The sequence below is a fragment of the Botryllus schlosseri genome, chromosome 15 (assembly GCF_051294905.1).
Source record: "Botryllus schlosseri isolate E-star chromosome 15, Bs_hap1, whole genome shotgun sequence".
NCBI classification, from domain to species: Eukaryota; Metazoa; Chordata; class Ascidiacea; order Stolidobranchia; family Styelidae; genus Botryllus; species Botryllus schlosseri.
In genome coordinates this window covers 21,222,501-21,241,298 of record NC_137250.1, presented here as the reverse complement: position 1 = coordinate 21,241,298, position 18,798 = coordinate 21,222,501, and the positions used below count along the sequence as shown (strand labels likewise).

The following is an 18,798-nucleotide window of genomic DNA, read 5'->3' as shown; positions in this document are numbered from 1 at the left end:
GCACACACTTCAACTGACCAAAATCCATTTCATAGGGTCATATTTTCAGCATCAAGACAGGAAACTTGGCACACAAAAAGACCAACACATTTACACAAATAAAACAGACTTAGCAGGCACGTAGAATAAAGTAATTGCAGTTCAGATTTTTAAATTATCTCTACTAAACTATTTACTGCTTTCTTCATCAACCAGAAAGAAAAGAAACATCACCTAAGGCGCTCTATGCTGCTTCACAGTTTCAATAGCGAACGCGTGGGAAGAACAGGACCGGGGGCTTTACACGATTGTGCATTTGAAACAAATCTGATGGGCAGTAGTGAACCACACAATGTTTATAATTCGTCTTTCGCGTCCGCGTGAGATTCCTCTTCTTCCTGCTCTTGGTCTTCGTCTTCCTCGTCAATTTCCTCCTGAACAAGGGATCGCGTTTATAAGCAAACACTTTACACGCGGTCATTTCCCATGCACGAAGTTGTCAGGTATCAATGCAATGTCAGACACGAAGTCAGGGATCTCGCAAACATCAGGGCCATTACTTCTCGGGAATATGGATCAGCAATAGGGCTGAGCAAAATCGAGTACATGATATATTCGAGTGTCATTCATTACGGCGCCATAGCAGTGTGACTGATACGGAAAGTTGAATATGTACCTTACATGCGACGACAAAAATATAATGCCAGTTGTGTATCATTCCGTGACACTTTGTGACAATGTTGTGGGTTGATCACGACCTCTCGGTCTCGGATATCATTTTGGTTTAGATACATTGAAACTAATTCCGGTGATGCATAACTGGCATGATTTTCTTGTGAGCACGGCAACAGATGCACATTTCCATACTTGGAACTTTCAAATGGGCTAAAATTGCACTTATACAGGGACTAGCATTTTCCTCGTGTGATCTCTACTGTTTCAAATATCAAAGCTCGTAACGGTCATAAGTACGGCAACCTATAGCTCATCTCTGCCCACAGGGCCTGCCTCTGCTTTATCTGTCGCAGACGCAGCTTTCTTCGATTCGCCATCCTTGCTACTCTCATCTCCCACCCCTTGGCCTGGTTTTTCAGCTACATAGTCGGCACCGTCCTTTAAAAACAACGTGATATTCAGCAATACACATTGCAAATCTCGCATGCCCACTGCACACATTTACACCACCCCTTCGCATATAGGAAAACAGTACCTGCTAAACAACTGAATAGTATATTCGTACCGAAATGCACCTGAAACTTTTCGGTCAACACTCATCACGGGTTATCCGTCAGCCACTAGGAGAGGATTGAATATTCCATTGTACTTTAGTTCTGCACCTATTTAGAGTAGGATATTTTCGAAATTCGATTCGTTCGGATCAAGTATACGCTGGCTTTTTGAAGGCCTGTACCGCCAAAATGACGTTACCAGCATTTATCGGGTAAAAATCGATTCAAATCTTCAATAAGCAGTTTTGTTTTCCAATTCTCTCCTAGTTGCTGATGATTACCCCTTACAAGTGACAGCCGATTCAAATATATTATTCAATTGTATATTGAAGATCTGCACCCCTGAGAGTCTCGCTAGTACTCGCTAACCATGCAACGCCAACGAAACCTGTCAACCTATTCACTTCACACCAATTACCACGCCGGCCGTAGCCTTCCCTTGCACGTTCTCGGCAGAACTACCGGCATTATTAGACGCTTTTTCTTCCGTCCCCACACCCGCAGAATCAGACAACAACTCTGCTTTGGGCAGGTTCATGTCGGCGATGTGAAACGTGTCGGCGTCGTCGTGATGGTTGTCAAAATACGCGGCCCCTCCCGGCAGGCACATGCCAGGCGCGGCGCCATCTTTCATGGGAACAATCTAAACGTACTCTTTCCATAATTTCATACGTCTCCCATCCTACAGCACCAATATTCCCCCCCACCTTACAACACACTTTCCCTTCCCGTTTCTACAAACATTCTCCACACTTCCAACCGCATACCTATCACGACTACCGTGCGCATTCTGAGATGTCTATCAGTTCTTTTCTTCCGTTTCCTCCACACTTCAAGCTGTATACCGTCACCGCTACTGTGCGCATTGCAAGACAACCGCTAGTTTCACAACCCGCCAAGAGTCTGAACGATTTGGCGGCTACCACACAAAAACCTAGGCTCCGTACTACAAAGTAGGTGTACAAAAGTACAATTTTGTAACCTTCCAAATTCAATAACATGCAAGAACATTTGGGAGGTTCGACTACGACATTCTACTACCCCAACGGTCTAAAATCACCGACCATACCTCGACTTCTCGCAGGAAAAAAGGACCCGCGACTAAGCCTGCCCGAGCATAGGATTTATACCACTCGAGAGTGGGAGGCCTTTTTGAGAATCAATTGGCGACAACAGGGTTAGGTCTAAGGCTGGTCACAGTGATTCGAGTTCTGAGTATTTATTGTAGTGATTCGAATCAAACACTGGCAACATGATATCTTCGAGTGCTGAAATTATAGTTTTAATGTTTTTTCCCATTGTGGAAGCCTTGAAATCTCGATCAGCCGTATCAACAACAAAGTTTCCGTCAAGTAAATTTTCGAGTGCTGGAATTATAGTTTTGATACTTTTCGACAATCACTGAAAACTTGAAATCTCAATTGGCCAGATCACGCCATCCAAAACACGTGGCATTCTGTGAAGACGTGACCAAGCCCCACGCTCAACAACGAAATTGTTCAGAAAAGTTTCAACGTGGTGTATCCAAGGTACACGTCACAACTTTCCAAATCATCTGCACCGCAATGAACAGTATTCCAGTACCAGTAATCATGACCTCACGAATGATGTGTAAAGTTGAAAATGTACCATTTACGCAACCACAGAGAATATAGTGCCAATTCCACATCAAATTAAAGATTATTTTGTATATTACTGACCATACCTTATTTCATTACACTTTGCGACAATGTTGTGGGTTTGTCACTAGCTTCACATACATGCCATTTGCGATACGACCAATCATAGTCTATAAGACTTTCAGTGGAAAATAGTATCGGAACTATAAATGTAGTTGATAAATGAACTCTTAGTAGCAATTAGCTTGTAATTTCAGCACTGTAAGAGATAATCTCTCACTTCTCAATCTGCATCATTACAATCAACACTCCATTTTACCCGTATCATTGTGTCCAACCCTAGTTGAAGTCGAAATATCACATCTACCACTACACACCTCATCTACGTCTTCATCTTCTTCCTCGCCACTTACTTCTTTGCCGTCAGAATCGATAAACTTGATCATGGCTTCCAGCGTCCTCTCGCCATTGTAATCAATTACCTGGGAAAAATTAGAAATGAAATTAAAGTTTCAAGAATTCACAAGCACACGAGTCGGCGGTCATGGTCAAGAAAAAGTGCATTATTTCTACTGCTCCGGGTAATTTTCACCTGTCGCTGAGCTTGCTAAGTCTCGAATATCACTTTCTATTTGTAATCAAATAGAAATTTAAGACGTTACTTCTACTTCTGCCCAAGCACCAACAATCAAAGCAGTTCGGACAGGTCTTGGAATTTATTATTTCTGTCTGTCATTAAGCAGAAATTCAAGGCGTTACTCAAGTAGCAACACTCCAAATAGTTTGGACATGTCTTAGAATTTACTATTTGATTGAATAGCATACTCAGATTGAAACGAACCCAAATATTTTCGGCTGACACTCGTCAGGGGTAATCGTCAGCAACTAGTATAGAGAATTGGAAAGCACATTGTATATCAACAATCGTATCACAAAATATGGCGTCACAAGCATGAAATTTCGAATGAGAGAGCGTTCAATGTACTATTTTTAGGTGGTACACAAACTCTTTTTGTTGGCACAGCCTTGGCTGGTGTATTTTGATAAAAGTCGACTCCAAGGCACACAAATAAAAGTGTGGCGGCCCCCTTCCGACGACGAAAAATCTGTGGTCTCAATAATTTTTCACACAGGCTGGATTATCCAACAAGTGTTTGCCAACTGCAGAAGTTATGTCCTTTGATTGTTCCGCATCAATCTCGAGATTTTCACCGAGCGTCACGAGTGTCAGCCGAAAATATTCGTGTTCATTTCAATATGAATATACTATTCAATTGTATAGAAGCTGCTCAATTTACTATTTCCAAGTGTAAATGACAAGAAATTTACAGCCCCACTTCTACACGAGTAGCAATGCTGACTACAGTATACACATTCCGGCGCTACAATCTAGCAAGAAAAACACGTGCATGCAAACAACTCTCTCCTTACATTATCTTCACCGCCGGGGAAATATTTCAACGTCGGGAAACCAGTCACTTTGACTTCTTCCACCTCGTTGGCGGTAGAGTCCATCTTGGCGATAACGATATCGTCGTTGTCCTTGTAGTGCTCTCCAAGCTTGTCCCAGATCGGGGCGAGTTGTTTGCAATGCCCGCACCATGGCGCGTCTAAAGCAACAACGTGGCAACTACATGACAACGGCCGACGCAAATAATCACTGCTCGTATTATTCTACGTCGCTAAGTACGGTCGCCCGACATTAGAGCACGCGGCATTTTAGCATGTGACTTTATAACTCCAAAACTAACCCAAACAGTAACTCTGAACCCGTATATATGTTCTCACCCCTACCCTAACCGCAGGTGATTTCAGATCACCAGGGACGGAAAATGACTCAACTTTAGACACTTTGTGTATGAACTAGGCTTCTACTACAGTCATTGCACATTGACTCGATAAAACTTGAAAAAATTGCTGTCAAGTTGTCTAAAAAAAAACGCTGGACCTCACTTTTGGTTCAATTCCAACTTATCATTGCTATATATGAAAAAGGTTTTGGATTCATAAAAATGATCAAATTTTTTTCCATATTTTATTGGGTACCCCATGAAGTTGTTAGATTCTCCGAAAAACAATGCGCAACAAATTTGGCCCGATTCCAACCAGTAGAAAGCAAGTTATCGGAGTGCGAAATTTTGGATTTCAAAAAAATGATATTCATGGTGGCAAATTTCTTTATTTATTATAGATCTACGCGCCGCAAATACTATGATTTGAAATCCTAAATTTTAAACATCGATAACTTCGCTTCTACTGGTTGGAATTGAGCCAAATTTGTTGTGCATCGTTTGCTCAGACAACGTAACAATTTCACGAGGAAACCAGTGAAATATAAAAAAAATTTATATTTATTTTTATTGAAAAAATAAAACTTTTTTCATACTGCAATACTTCCAAAGGTTGGAATTGAGCCAAAATTGGTGTGAACCATTTTTCAAGGCAACCGAACAATTTAATCAAGTAAAATTTGATCAAAAAAGTAACAATGACTTGCGATTCAGAACCTCATGCCTTGATTATAATCATGCCCAACAGATTTAGAGCAAATCAAATAAAAAATTGAACACACATGCTAAGTGTCGCATGCTCGTATGTCTCCCGACCGCAAAAACAACTACCGGCGATAAATGAGGTCATGATGTAAGCAGGCATGATGATTGAAGGTCTACGATCATCACCCTCACTTTTGGCTTTTTTGACTTCGGAAAATACAGCAGCGTCGGGAACGCGACGACGTGAACGTCGGACACATCATTTTTCGAGCCGTCTATTCTGGCGATAACCAGATCCGTCCTATCCTTCATTTTCCCAGCTAGAGCCTCCCATGTCGGCGCTAAGCGCGTGCTGTGTTCGCACCACGGAGCATCTGGAGACACCAATAACTAACCCAAGCCATATCTTATAAAGCCCACAGATTTAAAGCGGATTAGCCGGGTGAGATTTCAAGTGAATAAGAACCACTAGAATTGTGCCTAGCTTTGTGACACGGAATTGATACGTTTTAGTCGCAGACGGCGAAATAGTTACCAGTGAACTTGACAATATGAATGTAATTAGCCTACTATCCTTATGAAGACAATGCATCAATGTGTATTAATAAAAATGAATGTTTCACTGAATATGATCATGAATTTGTCATTAGAATTGTAATAACTATTATTGTGATGAAAACGGTGCATCTATATTGTATTAATAAATCAATGTTTCACTGAATATGAGAGCGGATTGTGATAGACGGCACTTTGTGAATTTGTCATTTGAAATGTAACAATTATTATTATTATGAAAGAGATGCATAAATATTGTATTGATAGACTTGCAAATGAACGTTTCACTGGATACATGGCACTTGGTATGTTTAACATATTACAGGGTGGTAACCAAGGGCCACGGCTGCGAGTCGCAAGTCAATCTCACTTTTATAGTTTTGACTCAAGTCAAGTCCGAGTCCAAGTCACCGAGCAGAGGGTCGAGTTCAAGACATGGTATTTTGACTCGAGTCCGAGTCTAAGTCATTGTATCGACTGCTCAGTGTCCAGTAAAAGTCTCGTTAAAACCCAATTTTCATAACTCTGGTGGTATCGAATGGTTCGCATTTATAATATACTCATTTTCCTCACTTTTAGCAGTTTCTGGTCGCATTTTCAAGTACCAGTGCCAATAGGCTAAATCCCAATAGTGAGGTTACTTTACTATCCTTCAAAATCACAATGAAATGTCGGTCTTGGCCGTCTGAGTCTCGAGTCGCATGACTTGGATAGAGTCATGCGCAATGACTCGAGTCCAAGTCGAGTCAATACACAGATTGAATCATTTCCGTATTTTGAAAAAATGACTCGAGTCAAGTAGAGTCATCAGAAAATCGTGACTCGAGTCATTACAACCCTGCTGTATTCATGTATTTGGGCTAGAGTTAGGACGGTGGTTCTCAACTGGGTTTGCTGGCGATCAAGATACATATCTGACTCATACAGCACAAGTCGTACTGATTTGCAGTGAATATTCATCATCATTTCGTTTTGTGTGAAAATCATGTTTTAATGGTTTTGTTCTGTAAATTCGGGTTAGGTTAGTACAGGTTAAGAAGCGCCGGGTTTAGGATTATGGGCCGAGTTCACTGGCAACCGACGAAACGGGACAAAACCGGTTGACTCTACTTACAAAATTCAACAAAGACTTTCTTCTTGGCATCAAAAGCGACTTCTTTGAAGTTCTTTCCGACAAGCACACAAACCGGGTTCTTATTCCAATCCTCAGGAATGTCTTCCGAGTTCAAGTGACGCTGGAAAGTTGAAAAAAAATCTCAATAACCCTTCGCAGAGCAAAATGTCGGTAATCAATCTCTAATCCTAATTTGCGAGATATTTTTATGTTCTGTCCAATCTAATTTGTGGTTTTCCAGAACTGTAAAGTACGAAACGAGCCAAGCTCGATGTACATGTTTAGGACAACGAACTCTGATTTGATACAAATTCAACATTATTTTGTCGTATCTCTTCCTAATTCGGAGTTGAATTCAATTTCCAAGATTTTGCGAATTCAGTAATGCTAACCCACTTCGGGAAAACAGCAGCTATAAATCTAATTATAATCTGATTTCGAAAAAAACTAGTGACAATTCTTATTGTTATCTAACTTTGAAAAGAAAACCGCAGCTATAATTCTATATTTGAAAAAAAAACTGTAGCCATAATTCTAATTTAAATCTAATTCAGAAAAAAAGTGTAGCTATCATTCTGATCCTAATTCAATTTAAATCAAAACCGTCGCCATACAGCCAACACTCACCGACGCTTTCCCGTCGAGAACCTTCCCGGTGAAGTCGATCACAGACTCGGCGTCTAGCGCCTTGGTCTCCGGCTTGTACTTGGCCATGTCCTCGTCCATCTTTATGATCCTGTAGTCCGGGCAGTCGGCGGCCGTCAGCCCGAAGAATTCCATGACCCGCTCGTTCTCGGCGTTGTCGCCGTCGATGTAAATGAACAGGACCTGCGATTGAGTAGCTCACAATTAGGAAATGTGCATTAGGGGCGTTGAAAAATGACTTTTTTTCTCAAATTTTACTGGCTACTTGATAAAATTGTTGGGTAACCTAATTTAAGCCTACACACCAAATTTGGTTCAATTCCAGCCAGTAGCCGCCTTGCTACAGGAGAAGAAAGTTTTTATTTATTACATAAAAATGAATGGACAAAAATTTCAAAATTTTCTGTTCACCCCATGAAAGGGTTAAATTGTCTATAGAAACGATGTTCACCAAATTTGGCTCAATTCCAACCAGTGAGAGCGGAGTTATTGCCGTCGAAAAATTTGGATGTGAATAAAATAGTATTTACGGTGGGCACAACTAACAAATAATTAAAGAATTGGTCACCGTAAATACTATTTTATTGATAATCCAAATTTTTCGACGGCAATAACTCCGCTTCCACTGGTTGGAATGTTCAATTCCAACCATCGTTTCTATAGACAACCTAACACTTTCATGGGGTGAACTGAAATTTTTGTTTATTTATTTTTAAATAATAAATAGAAACTTTCTTCTCCTGTAGCAATGCGGCTACTCGCTGGAATTGAACCAAATTGGGGGTGTAGGCTTAAATTTGGTAACCTAACAATTTCATCAAGTAGCCAGTACAATTTGAGAAAAAAAGTCATTTTTGAACACCCCTAATGTACATGGACAAGAAATGATCTCGTTTACGTCCAACCACAGTAATGGTTCTAAAGCTGTTCAAATGAACGCTCCACTCTCCACATAGTATTGAAAATTAGTCTTAAGCTAGATGTCATAGAATTCGAATTGCGGCTGAAGGTTATTGGCGAAGGTGCAAATTATTTCATGCATTATCGTTATCGACTCAAAAACTGCCGGGCCCTAATCAGAAGCATCCAGTTGACTATATATAATACCTTGCCCTTGAATTCGGCGGCGGCCTTCTTGAAATCGTCGTACGTCTGCTGGAATGCGCTGTCGGATTTCTTGATGAACAGCAAGTTGTGCGTCGTGATGGTTCCGCCGAAGATCTTGGCAGCAGACTGCGAACGAAACAACACATCAATCACCGGCAAACAAAGCGATACACCCAACACCATATTTCTCGATGCGCGACCAATCCACGGGCTTTAAACTAAGTTGGAGAGGAATTTCGATTAATCCGATTAGGTATGTACAAGAGTTATAGATTCAAATTGAAATAAACCATAATATCATCGGCCGACACTCGGTAGGGGTAATCAGGAGAGAATTGAAAAGAACATTGTATAACAACAATCATCTCACCAAATATGATTCATACGATTGGTGATATTAATGACATACAATGTTCTTTTCAATCCTCTACCGATTCCTGACGATTACCAGATATACGAATATATTTTAATGAACATATTCAATTGTATAAAATGTATATAAATTTCTGTACCTCTCAAGATTCTTTTCACATTGAACTTTGCACCAAACAGTTAATGAAATGTAGTTGACTAAACGTTTTTTATGCCCCCCCGCCTGTATTTATTTTTAATTGTATATTGAAGCTCTCTACCCTAAAGCACTATCTAGCAACGTGGATAAGTTACACACCGACATTTATGAATTTATGCAGCACCCACTCCTAAAAAGCTAAGCTTCTAAAACCGCACGCCACACTCCATCCACAATATACCCTATCTGGGAAACGTCGCTTGATCCGATGCCTTGTACTCGTGAGATAGAAATTCCGTTCGTTTCGTTTTAAATGTGACGTCACACTCACCTCTTGCGTGAATTCGCTAACCAACGGAAGCTGGTTTCCTTTCACGAAATCGCGGATCGCATCGGCGCTCGCTTCGCCTTCGAAATCTACACGTTCTTCGTCAAACTTCAAAAAAAGCATGCGATACCATTACCGCTAAAACCCAACAGTACCGCTATATTTCGAGCACTGGATAAACCGTAGACCGCACACACCTACAAACCCCACGCCCCGCTATTACCCAATCCAGACCATAAAATACCTCTTCGCAAAGCTCTTGCATGAACAACCAAGTCCGGTCTAGGACCCACGACTCCAATTGACCGTGGTCAGTGCCATTTCCGGCAAAAGTACAATTACCGGCCTCCTCCTTAGATCGGCACAGAGTGATACAAGCAAGTTAATTAAAAGAAGTTAATTGGGTAAAATAAGATGGACCAGACTGGAACATGGGGTGGTTGAAGTAGTTACCATTGGTAATCGAGTAGAAGTAGAAATAATGCCGAAAATTTACACTCAAGCAGAACTGCAGAAGTAGCGATTCAAAGCAATTAAAAATTTAGTACTCCAGGTCTATAGCCATGTTATCTTTAAAACCTATTCACGAGGCCAACTCATTTATTAAGCAGATTTATGTTAATCAAACGATCGCTATAATGTTGTCGCGTCAACTTAACAGTCCATACTTCATTATTCAGCGGTCAAAGTTTGCAAAACGTACTGGAGTACTACGTTAATGAACACCTCTGGACGGAAGTATGCGTAAAACTTACCTTCTTGAAAACAACTATTTGGTTATCCTTAATGCCGACTTCTCCGGCTACGCCAGCATCTGTGATATGCGCAAACGACACGTCGTCTACGGAATCCGCAACTTCCAAATACATTTTCTGTTCCTCAGATTCACCACTCTGGAAAGCAGTGTTAGACATGAAATCAGACGCAAACAACAATATTTGCAGACTTGCACAAACGACCAATCTTGGCAATTGACGGTCACCTAACTACTGGTTTTTGAGTAGGCTACGTCTAGTTCTGATTGTGGATTTTGAAAAGTGAGTAGTTCGAGTTCCATTTGCACATTCAAAAAAATTTAGTTTCTAACCAACTAGAGAACATTAGAGAATATTGATAAAGGTGTTCTATTGTGTGATGTTCTTGCAGACATTGACGTAGCCATGGGTGGGGTTCAGGGTAGTTCGATTCAAAACTCGAAGCCTTGATTCCATCTCCAACATCCCACCCGAACGAGTTGCATTGTAATCGAATAACAGTTAGTTCTGCTTTTAGTTAGTCGATTGTGTATCTTCAAAGGAAGTTAGTCCTAGTTCTAGCCGCGAGTTTTGAAAAGGTTGCACATTTTGAAAATCCAGCAGTTTGAGCAGAGATGCTTAGAGCATACTCACAAAGTAGGCAAGGACAACAACATCAGCGGAAGCGATGTATTTGTCCGCATCCTCTTTGGTCGCGATTTCCTTCGAAGGAGGTCCAGTTTTCTTGGCAAGCCAGTTGACAATTTCGCTTGCAGTTCTTCCTCCTGTATACAAACATATTGCAAACATTCCACCATATAACGAAGACCCTCAACCCGGCACACAAGCGAACACCAAAAGTAGCTACGAGAGCCTCTCAAAACACTTGATATCGTACGAGACTTCAAGCCTAAATTAGGGGATGTTTTCTGACAGAACTTGATGATATTTCACCTAAAACACCAACCCAACCATAAGGTACGTGTTCAGACTCGTACAAACTACCACGTTACCATATATTTAGTTGACGGTCAACTAACTAGTGGATTTTTGAGTAGTTTTAGTTTTGGTATTTAAAACGGGGTAGTTTTAGTTCTAATAACATATTCATAAAATGTCAGTTGCAGCCATTGCTAGCTGAGAATCATCACTACCAACAGTGGCGTAGTGAGGGGGTGGCTTTTGTGGGTCAAAAGCGCTCCCATTTTTAACTACACACCCTATCGCCAATATTTCCTAGCTAATTTGCAACAAAGTCACACAGATTCCGAATGAATAATAATTTTCAAGTTGGTTTAGAATTGAATCTCGTTAAAAGTGTTTTAGTTATTTAGTTGCAGATTTTCAAAGGTCGCTGGTTCTAGTTTTAGTTGCGAGTTTTGAAAAGTCAGTAGTTCTAGTCCTACTTTCACATTCTGAAAATCCAGTAGTCTGCACAAGTTTGGATGTACGAAACGAATAACTTTTAACACAACAACCCTCACTTAGTTTGATAGGTGTTGGCAATGCTAGCTCACACAGCATGCGGCAACCAGAATATCAGCGATAGAAAAATATAAACTGATCATAATACATCAGACAGAATCTATTCAATTTTACACCATGGGTACACTACTGCAAACTATCAACACCAGGTAATCCTTTGACCTCTCACACTCGAAATTCCCAACATGCACTGCGCTACAGTGTATGAACACATTTCTTGCCCATAAATTCCCACACTCTGTCTTTTCGGAATAGCAGGAGAGTGGGATACCCGGCTAGCTTCACTCTCTCCACGGTTTCATTATGAATACCGCCATTCATTTTGGCAATCGTCACATTATGATTTTCATTCTTGAATTGCTTAGCCAAGCCAACAAGTACCTTTGTCAGTTCGGGACAATGCTCACACCAATCCGAATCTATAGTGGAAAGGATCATGTTAGTTTATTCAGAAGATAACACATACCTTGGTATTCAAGAGGGACTCCGTTCTTGAAAAATTTAAGGGTTGGATATCCTTGTACTTTATATTTCGATGCCAGTTTTTGTTGCACTGTAGCGTCAACTTTGCCTAGCTTTGATTCCGACCCATCTTCTTTAAGCTGTCCTGCGGCCTTTGCATACTCGGGTGCCAAGGCTTTGCAGTGTCCGCACCATGGGGCATCTAATCATCAATAGAACTAACGATTCAAATCAATTCTGAGACTAATCAGGAACTGAATTTACAGCCACCCTATACTTTGTTATAACAACGGTTCTGAAAGTAGCCTATAGGCTATATCATAAACAAGGGTCACGACGGTACATCTATTTTGTCAATGTTGCCAATGCCAAATTGGACAGGCCTATGTTTTTGGAATAATTCTTCTTCTAGGCCTACTTCTACATTTTACAATTTATCTCAATGGAAGTAGAAAATAGCTTTGCGATAAGCTTATATCATAACACCTACGAATGAAATCAGCATAAGAACCATGTGACAAACCCCTATACTATAGTAGGTTACCGGTAATTGAACATAAGGTACCTAGAAAACAGTAATAGACCATGACAATTCAACGAATATAAGAAATTATGATCACTTCATTTCCAAAACTATTGGAGAATGTCACGTGTGTCAACTTGTAACTGACAAGTGCAAAATATCTTGAAAAAATTTGCCGCATTCGCACGCCCCAGAGATGATGTTCAATTACATGATACGGTATGAATACAATCGTATATTTCTGTGTGACGTCATAATTAGCGATATATATTGTTGTTGAACATAGTTATTCGAATTCTCGCAATACTGCTGACGATATCCCCTGACAAGGGTCAGCCGACCAGCTTCGGGAATAAATATGAATATTTTATTCAAATGTGTTATGATGTTCTGTACTCCTAAGTGTCTCTAATCGTAGATAAGTGGTGTAACTTTCGCACATAAATCTAAACTTTCAGTCACAGTGCCATCGTGTAAAGTTATCAGGACAACCCTACAGCAATGTACATCAAGATATCCATAATAAAATGAACCGCGATATTTTCGGCATTCAGTGGTAATCGTCAGCAACTAATAGTTATTAGCCAATTGTATATTGAAGTTCTATATATCTGAATACCAGCAATTGTTTAATGCCTAATTAACACAAAATCTGCTAAACTTTTTGCAGGTATCATCATTAGATTAGCGATCAAAAAGCTGGGCAAGTGTACGATTTGTTAGGGCAATATGGCTTAATCATTAAGTGTGCCCACTCTTGGCATTGCAAAATGACACAATTCGGTGTGCCTAACATTCTGGTTTCTCTATAACAGTTCCAGCATTAGGTTGCAGAACAAACGAGCAGTACGAAGGCTTAACCTAAAAGTTATTGCAACATTGCACATGCCAACGCGTTTATAGCTGTACAATGTACATGCGTGGGTTTGAAAAATCATTAGTACGGTGTCAATTTCAAAGATTCAAGAGCTGGGATACATCCTCGACTAATAATGTAGCCTATGCATTGAGCTTCATGAAACCTACGTCGTGCGTAGAGAATTGGTATAATTTCAGTTACATCAATCACTATGTATTTTGTCTTAAAAATGTAGTATGCAAATACAGTCATTGTAAATAAATTGTAAAAAATTAATCGAGGCTTGGTTGAAAGACGCTTCTAACTCTTAAGATTCGTCTAGCAATCATAAAAAATTAAAATAGCCCTGCGTTATTAAGGCAAGGGTGATTATCACATCCAGACCAACATAAATCCGACCGAAGGATGACACATTTACATTGCAACTGATGGACACGGCCTCTACTATTGTGGATAATTATATTCTATACAAGTTCCATTAGCACATTACATATGGAATAATACTCCAGTTTTTCCGCTTCAAACCTTGAAAGTTATCCACACTAGTGGTTGACAACTATAGTCGTCACAGGACTCGCAAAAGCAGCGCCGTAAAATTACTAATTATATACGAAAGATCATCTCTAACAAAAGCAATGACCGTTCCTGTCTGATGACAATGTATGACAGTTCTCGAGATAGCAAGGCAGAACGCTGAAAACTACAATTTTATAGAAAAAATTAACACTTACAAAATTCAACGAGCAGGTACTTGTTATTTTCAACAGCTGAGTCGAAGTTGCTATCGGTCAAAACCATAACATCGTCTTCATACTGAATTTCTTCATCAGCCCTAGTAAGAACGACCATAAGGGTCAGGATCGCAGGAACGTAACCAAACATTTTCTTGAATTTAAACCTACTAATCTCTTAATGAAAAGGATACTGAACCTAACAACTCCACTACAGCGCACCAATACAACGTAAGAGAACGTAACGCTAATCCTCGTCAGTTTTGTGCTCGTGTCTCGTACGTGGCGGCCGGCTGCGCATGCGCTCAAGACGTCAAATCTAACCGTGTAAAGCAGCCATTGGAGTAAAGGTAGGAAGTCTGTCGATGGATTCTTACAAATTAGCCCCGCGGGCTTGAAAGTTTCCTCAAACGGCAATTTTCGTCGTTTCTTTACCACGTATTTTATGCTTACTATTATCCCTACCACGATATATGACATGAATTGAGCTAGTCTAGTGTAATACCATAATGTGGCAATTCGCGCCCTCGCATTTCCTAGCACTATTCATCATTTCGACCGCGGAAGAAACTTCGGGGAAATGGAACTCCGAAAGTTTAAACTTCACTTGCTGTATACTGAGTACTATTGATCAATCAATGACCTGATATATACGAATCTCAAAGATTGTGATGAGAAATTCCTAGTTGGTCGGAATATCGCGCTCCTATAATGCAACCAGTGCACGTCTGATCTTTTCATTTTATCGTAATCTTGTGGTGTTATGAACTGATGAAAATACCAATACTACGAACCAGAACAAGCAGCACGCGACATCATTACTAGGGGCTCTAAAGCAGTGACACGTACCACTGTTCGTGTTTCAGTAATTGCGGCATGCGCACACGGCACACCAAACAATCACTATGATGACTAATGCGTCGACGTCTTTCACAAGATTAGCGGTAATATACCGAGATAAGACATGGCGTTCAATCACGGTTGGGGCCGTTTCAAACATTCCCAAAGGAGTCTTACGTGTTATATTCCTAGACCAACTGCAGAATTGTATATTGGCAGAAAAAAATACCTTTCAGTTCGCTCGATACAGATGTTGGACTTGGATGCATTCAATGATTCAAATGTGTAGGTGACGACGACAGGAGGATTTGGTTGTGACAATATATAAAGACGATCGCAATTTTTGTGGTGTATTGAACTGATAAAAATTGCTAATAAACCGAACCGAACGATGAAGCATCCCCTCTGTGGAGAACTCTTCACCTTATGATCACCAAGCGCACTAACGTACGAATTAACACCACAGAATAAATTTGAAATCAACACATCGGAATTTGTTATGTCACATCTGACTGTAGGATGAATTTTCTTGGAATGCGATGTTAGATTTTAGGGACCGTGAAACCCGCTACCATCGCGAAAAAGACCAGATGAGGGACGTACTCAAAGAAGCGAATATAGAGCGTGTCCGAAGAAAAACAAAGACTGCCGAATGAAGATTAACGTCGAACGCTGGGTACAGGCCGACCTGGATGCCAGATTAAGAGACCGTAACTGATGGTCGCTTCGACAGCCTCCTATCTGTCCATTTAACATCGCATGGTACATTGTGTGCATTGAGCGGACATGACGCAGCCAATACCAGGCTAGCAAGCAAACAGCCGGGTTAGGAATGGAAGAGTCGACTTCAGCTTGTTACGAATTCGCTGCAATGCAGATAGACTATATCATTGTTCCATCATTCCACCATTTTGTGGTGTATTGAACTGATAAAATTGCTAATAAACCAATGCATTCCTCCTACCGCTACCGCGGCCAAAGCGTGTGGAATTGAGTGTCGCCAATATTTGTGACACCTGGCCGGACACGACTCTTGATATTTGAACAGCTTCTTTGAGGTACAGAAATTCAATATACAATTGAATAGTATATTCATATTAAAATGAACCCGAATATTTTCGGCTGACACTCGTCAGGGGTAATCGTCAGCAACTAGTAGAGAATTCGAAAGAACAGCGTATATCAACAATCGTAACACAAAATATGACGTCACCAGCACGAAATGTCGAATACGAGAGCGTTCAATGTACTATTTTTAGATGATACACGAACTCTTTTTGTTGACACAGCCTTGGCTGGTGTATTTTGATAAAAGTCGACTCCAAGGAGCACAAATGAAAGTGTGAGCGACCCTTTCCGAGTATGCGAAATCTGTCGTCTCGATAATTTTTCGCACAGGCGGGATTATCCAACAAGTGTTTGCCAATTGCAGAATTTATGGCCTTTGATTGGTCCGCATCAATCTTGAGCGGGTGAGTTAAGGGTGAGCTTTTCATCGAGCGTGTTCTAATCAATCTAGGGACATGCTGATTTATGCGTTCCTGCAAGCGCTTTGACGTTCTTCCCACGTAGCCACAATCACAGTGGCACTTAAATTCGTAAACTACATTGCTTTGCTGAAGTGCGGGTAGCACGTCTTTACGTGTTGCGGGGAGCAGTTGCGTTGTCGTGAAAATCACGTTGGTCTTCACTGTGTCGTAACACTTATTGACCGCTGAAATCAATTGCTTTTCAAAGCGGGTGGAAATAGGCCCTATCCAAGGTAGATGGATGTAAACATCTTTGGTTGTTCGTTCGGTAGGCTCTGTTGACTTTTCTGCATTGAAATACGTTACTTTCCTCTCTATGCCACGGTTGATGACATGTTCAGGGTAACCGTTATCAAGTAAGATTTTCCGGATATTGTCAAGTTCTGAGTTCAGTTTATTACCAGAACATATCATCAACGCTCTATGCACGAGGGTGCCTATGAGGTTGATTTTTCTGCGGCTAGGACTAAATGAGTTCCAACGAAGGTATTGGCCAGTGAATGTCGGTTTCCGGAAGATTGATGTTTCAAATTTATTGGTATCATGTTTTTCGACTAAAACGTCCAAAAATGACAATGAGTTATTCCGTTCTTTTTCAATTGTGAATAACAGAGCCGGGTGAAGCGAGTTTAAGTGAATGAGAAATTGATCACAGTCTATCTCATTTCTGAAAATGACAAAAGTATCGTCTACATAACGTCGGTACTAGGGTTAGTTCGGATATCAATAATTTTCACTATCCGGATAACGGATATATCCGGATATTTTGGAATTTATCTAACCGGTTAACCGGATAATAACTGCTAAGTGAGACAATCGATCTCATTAGGTCTGCATGTAAAACTGATCGCAAAATCATTACACAGTGTTATTGTAGAGTAGCCTACCTACCTACGCGCGCAGTATCAGCGAATACGAGAAAAACCACGCAAATTTAATGTTCACTGCTTCTGCAATGCCCTCCTTATAAAGCACAGATGCATCAATTTTCGGATCCTGTAGCCAGGACCGGAATTTTGTAACAAAGAGTCCACGTTCATTGAATGCTTTTTCAGCTTCCACAGAAGTGGGCTGAATAGAAAGCAGCGCTTCGTAGAGAGTCAAAAGGTTGGCAGATCGTACGCCGGAAACTTCAGCGGTTTTACATCCTTTTGACCATCCTTATGTTTAGGTTTGGAGTACTAGAAGGACGACTAGCTGATACTGGAATTGATGCCGACATGATACCGCGCTCTAATTCACGTGATCAGGCACGCAGCCAGCCGAGAATGTAGGGGGATTGAAATAAAATCAGGGGGTTTCGATTTTTTTTTTCGAATTAATCATCAGCGGAAATCAATTACGCTTGCACATTTTTGCGAACATTCGATGTCATTCAGTTTCGCGGTGTCACTCTCAGAATCACTAATTAGAATACACTTAACGGCATATACAATTAAATAGTATATTCATATATGAATATACTATTTAATTGTATATTGAAGTTCTGTACCTCCAAGAAGCTCTTAACGGCATATCGTCAACAAGCCATCGAGAGATAGGAGCCAATTCATGCTGGGTCCGAGATGGTTAGGCCAGCGAATATATCGTTCGTAGGCCTATTGCAAATGCGATTGTGTAGGTCAACGATAATATCGTGAGCACCAAGCCAATGAAGATGCGATTGTGCAGGCCAGCGATGGAATAGTGTGTACACTGCACATGGCCTATTGCAGATGCGATTCTTCAATCCAGTGGAACTATCGGCTTGTTGAAGACGCGATAAATCAGGCCAGAGACGATAGCCGAGCGCGCGGCAATCAATGACCTAATTTAACGATCTTCTCAGCAGGAGATCGCGTCACATTACATTGTGCAATGTGTACAGACGCATCTCGCTAATTGGCAACACGCTTCTCGTTAATCGGCCGCGCCAACACTGAATACGACTTATTGAAGCTTACTAAAACGTGTAAAATACATTAGCAACGATTCTTTTTTAACCGGTTAACCGGCAGAAAAATATCCGGATATCAGATAGTGAAAATACCTGCGGTTAACCGGTTAACCGTTA

The 18,798-nt window shown here is 40.7% G+C and overlaps 1 protein-coding gene and 1 long non-coding RNA gene across 5 annotated transcripts; one reads left to right on the top strand and one right to left on the bottom strand.

Annotated features, from left to right (window-relative positions):
* Positions 1-23: 23 nt before the first annotated feature.
* LOC145457417 (protein disulfide-isomerase 2-like) lies at positions 24-14,639 on the bottom strand. Of its 4 annotated transcripts, none has more exons than XM_080335636.1 (12): positions 14,377-14,639; positions 12,268-12,465; positions 10,971-11,101; positions 10,338-10,475; positions 9,586-9,690; positions 8,744-8,869; positions 7,619-7,819; positions 6,992-7,112; positions 5,515-5,696; positions 3,205-3,309; positions 958-1,092; positions 24-413 (listed from the first exon to the last, which is right to left on the bottom strand). In XM_080335636.1, exons 1-11 carry the CDS (start codon positions 14,525-14,527, stop codon positions 958-960), a joined length of 1,593 nt encoding a protein of 530 aa, XP_080191762.1. In that variant the 5' UTR covers positions 14,528-14,639; the 3' UTR covers positions 24-413. The 4 variants fall into 4 exon arrangements, with proteins under 4 accessions (XP_080191762.1, XP_080191763.1, XP_080191764.1 ...); XM_080335637.1 differs by lacking the exon at positions 5,515-5,696 and adding an exon at positions 4,259-4,437 and having other exon boundaries at positions 14,377-14,635; XM_080335638.1 differs by lacking the exon at positions 958-1,092 and having other exon boundaries at positions 14,377-14,636.
* On the top strand, positions 14,633-18,652 carry LOC145457456 (uncharacterized). Its single transcript, XR_013920880.1, has 2 exons — positions 14,633-14,726; positions 15,763-18,652. It is a non-coding gene; the product is annotated as an uncharacterized LOC145457456 (long non-coding RNA).
* The last annotated feature ends 146 nt before the right edge of the window (positions 18,653-18,798 follow it).

Excerpts from the sequence above, each read along its gene's own strand:
- LOC145457417 (XM_080335636.1), bottom strand. The coding sequence starts at position 14,527 with ATGTTTGGTTACGTTCCTGCGATCCTGACCCTTATGGTCGTTCTTACT. Across the intron at positions 11,102-12,267 it reads AGTCCCTCTTGAATACCAAG|GAGGAAGAACTGCAAGCGAA; the intron begins GTATGTGTTATC and ends GTTTGTATACAG. Across the intron at positions 8,870-9,585 it reads TTAGCGAATTCACGCAAGAG|TCTGCTGCCAAGATCTTCGG; the intron begins GTGAGTGTGACG and ends TTTCGTTCGCAG.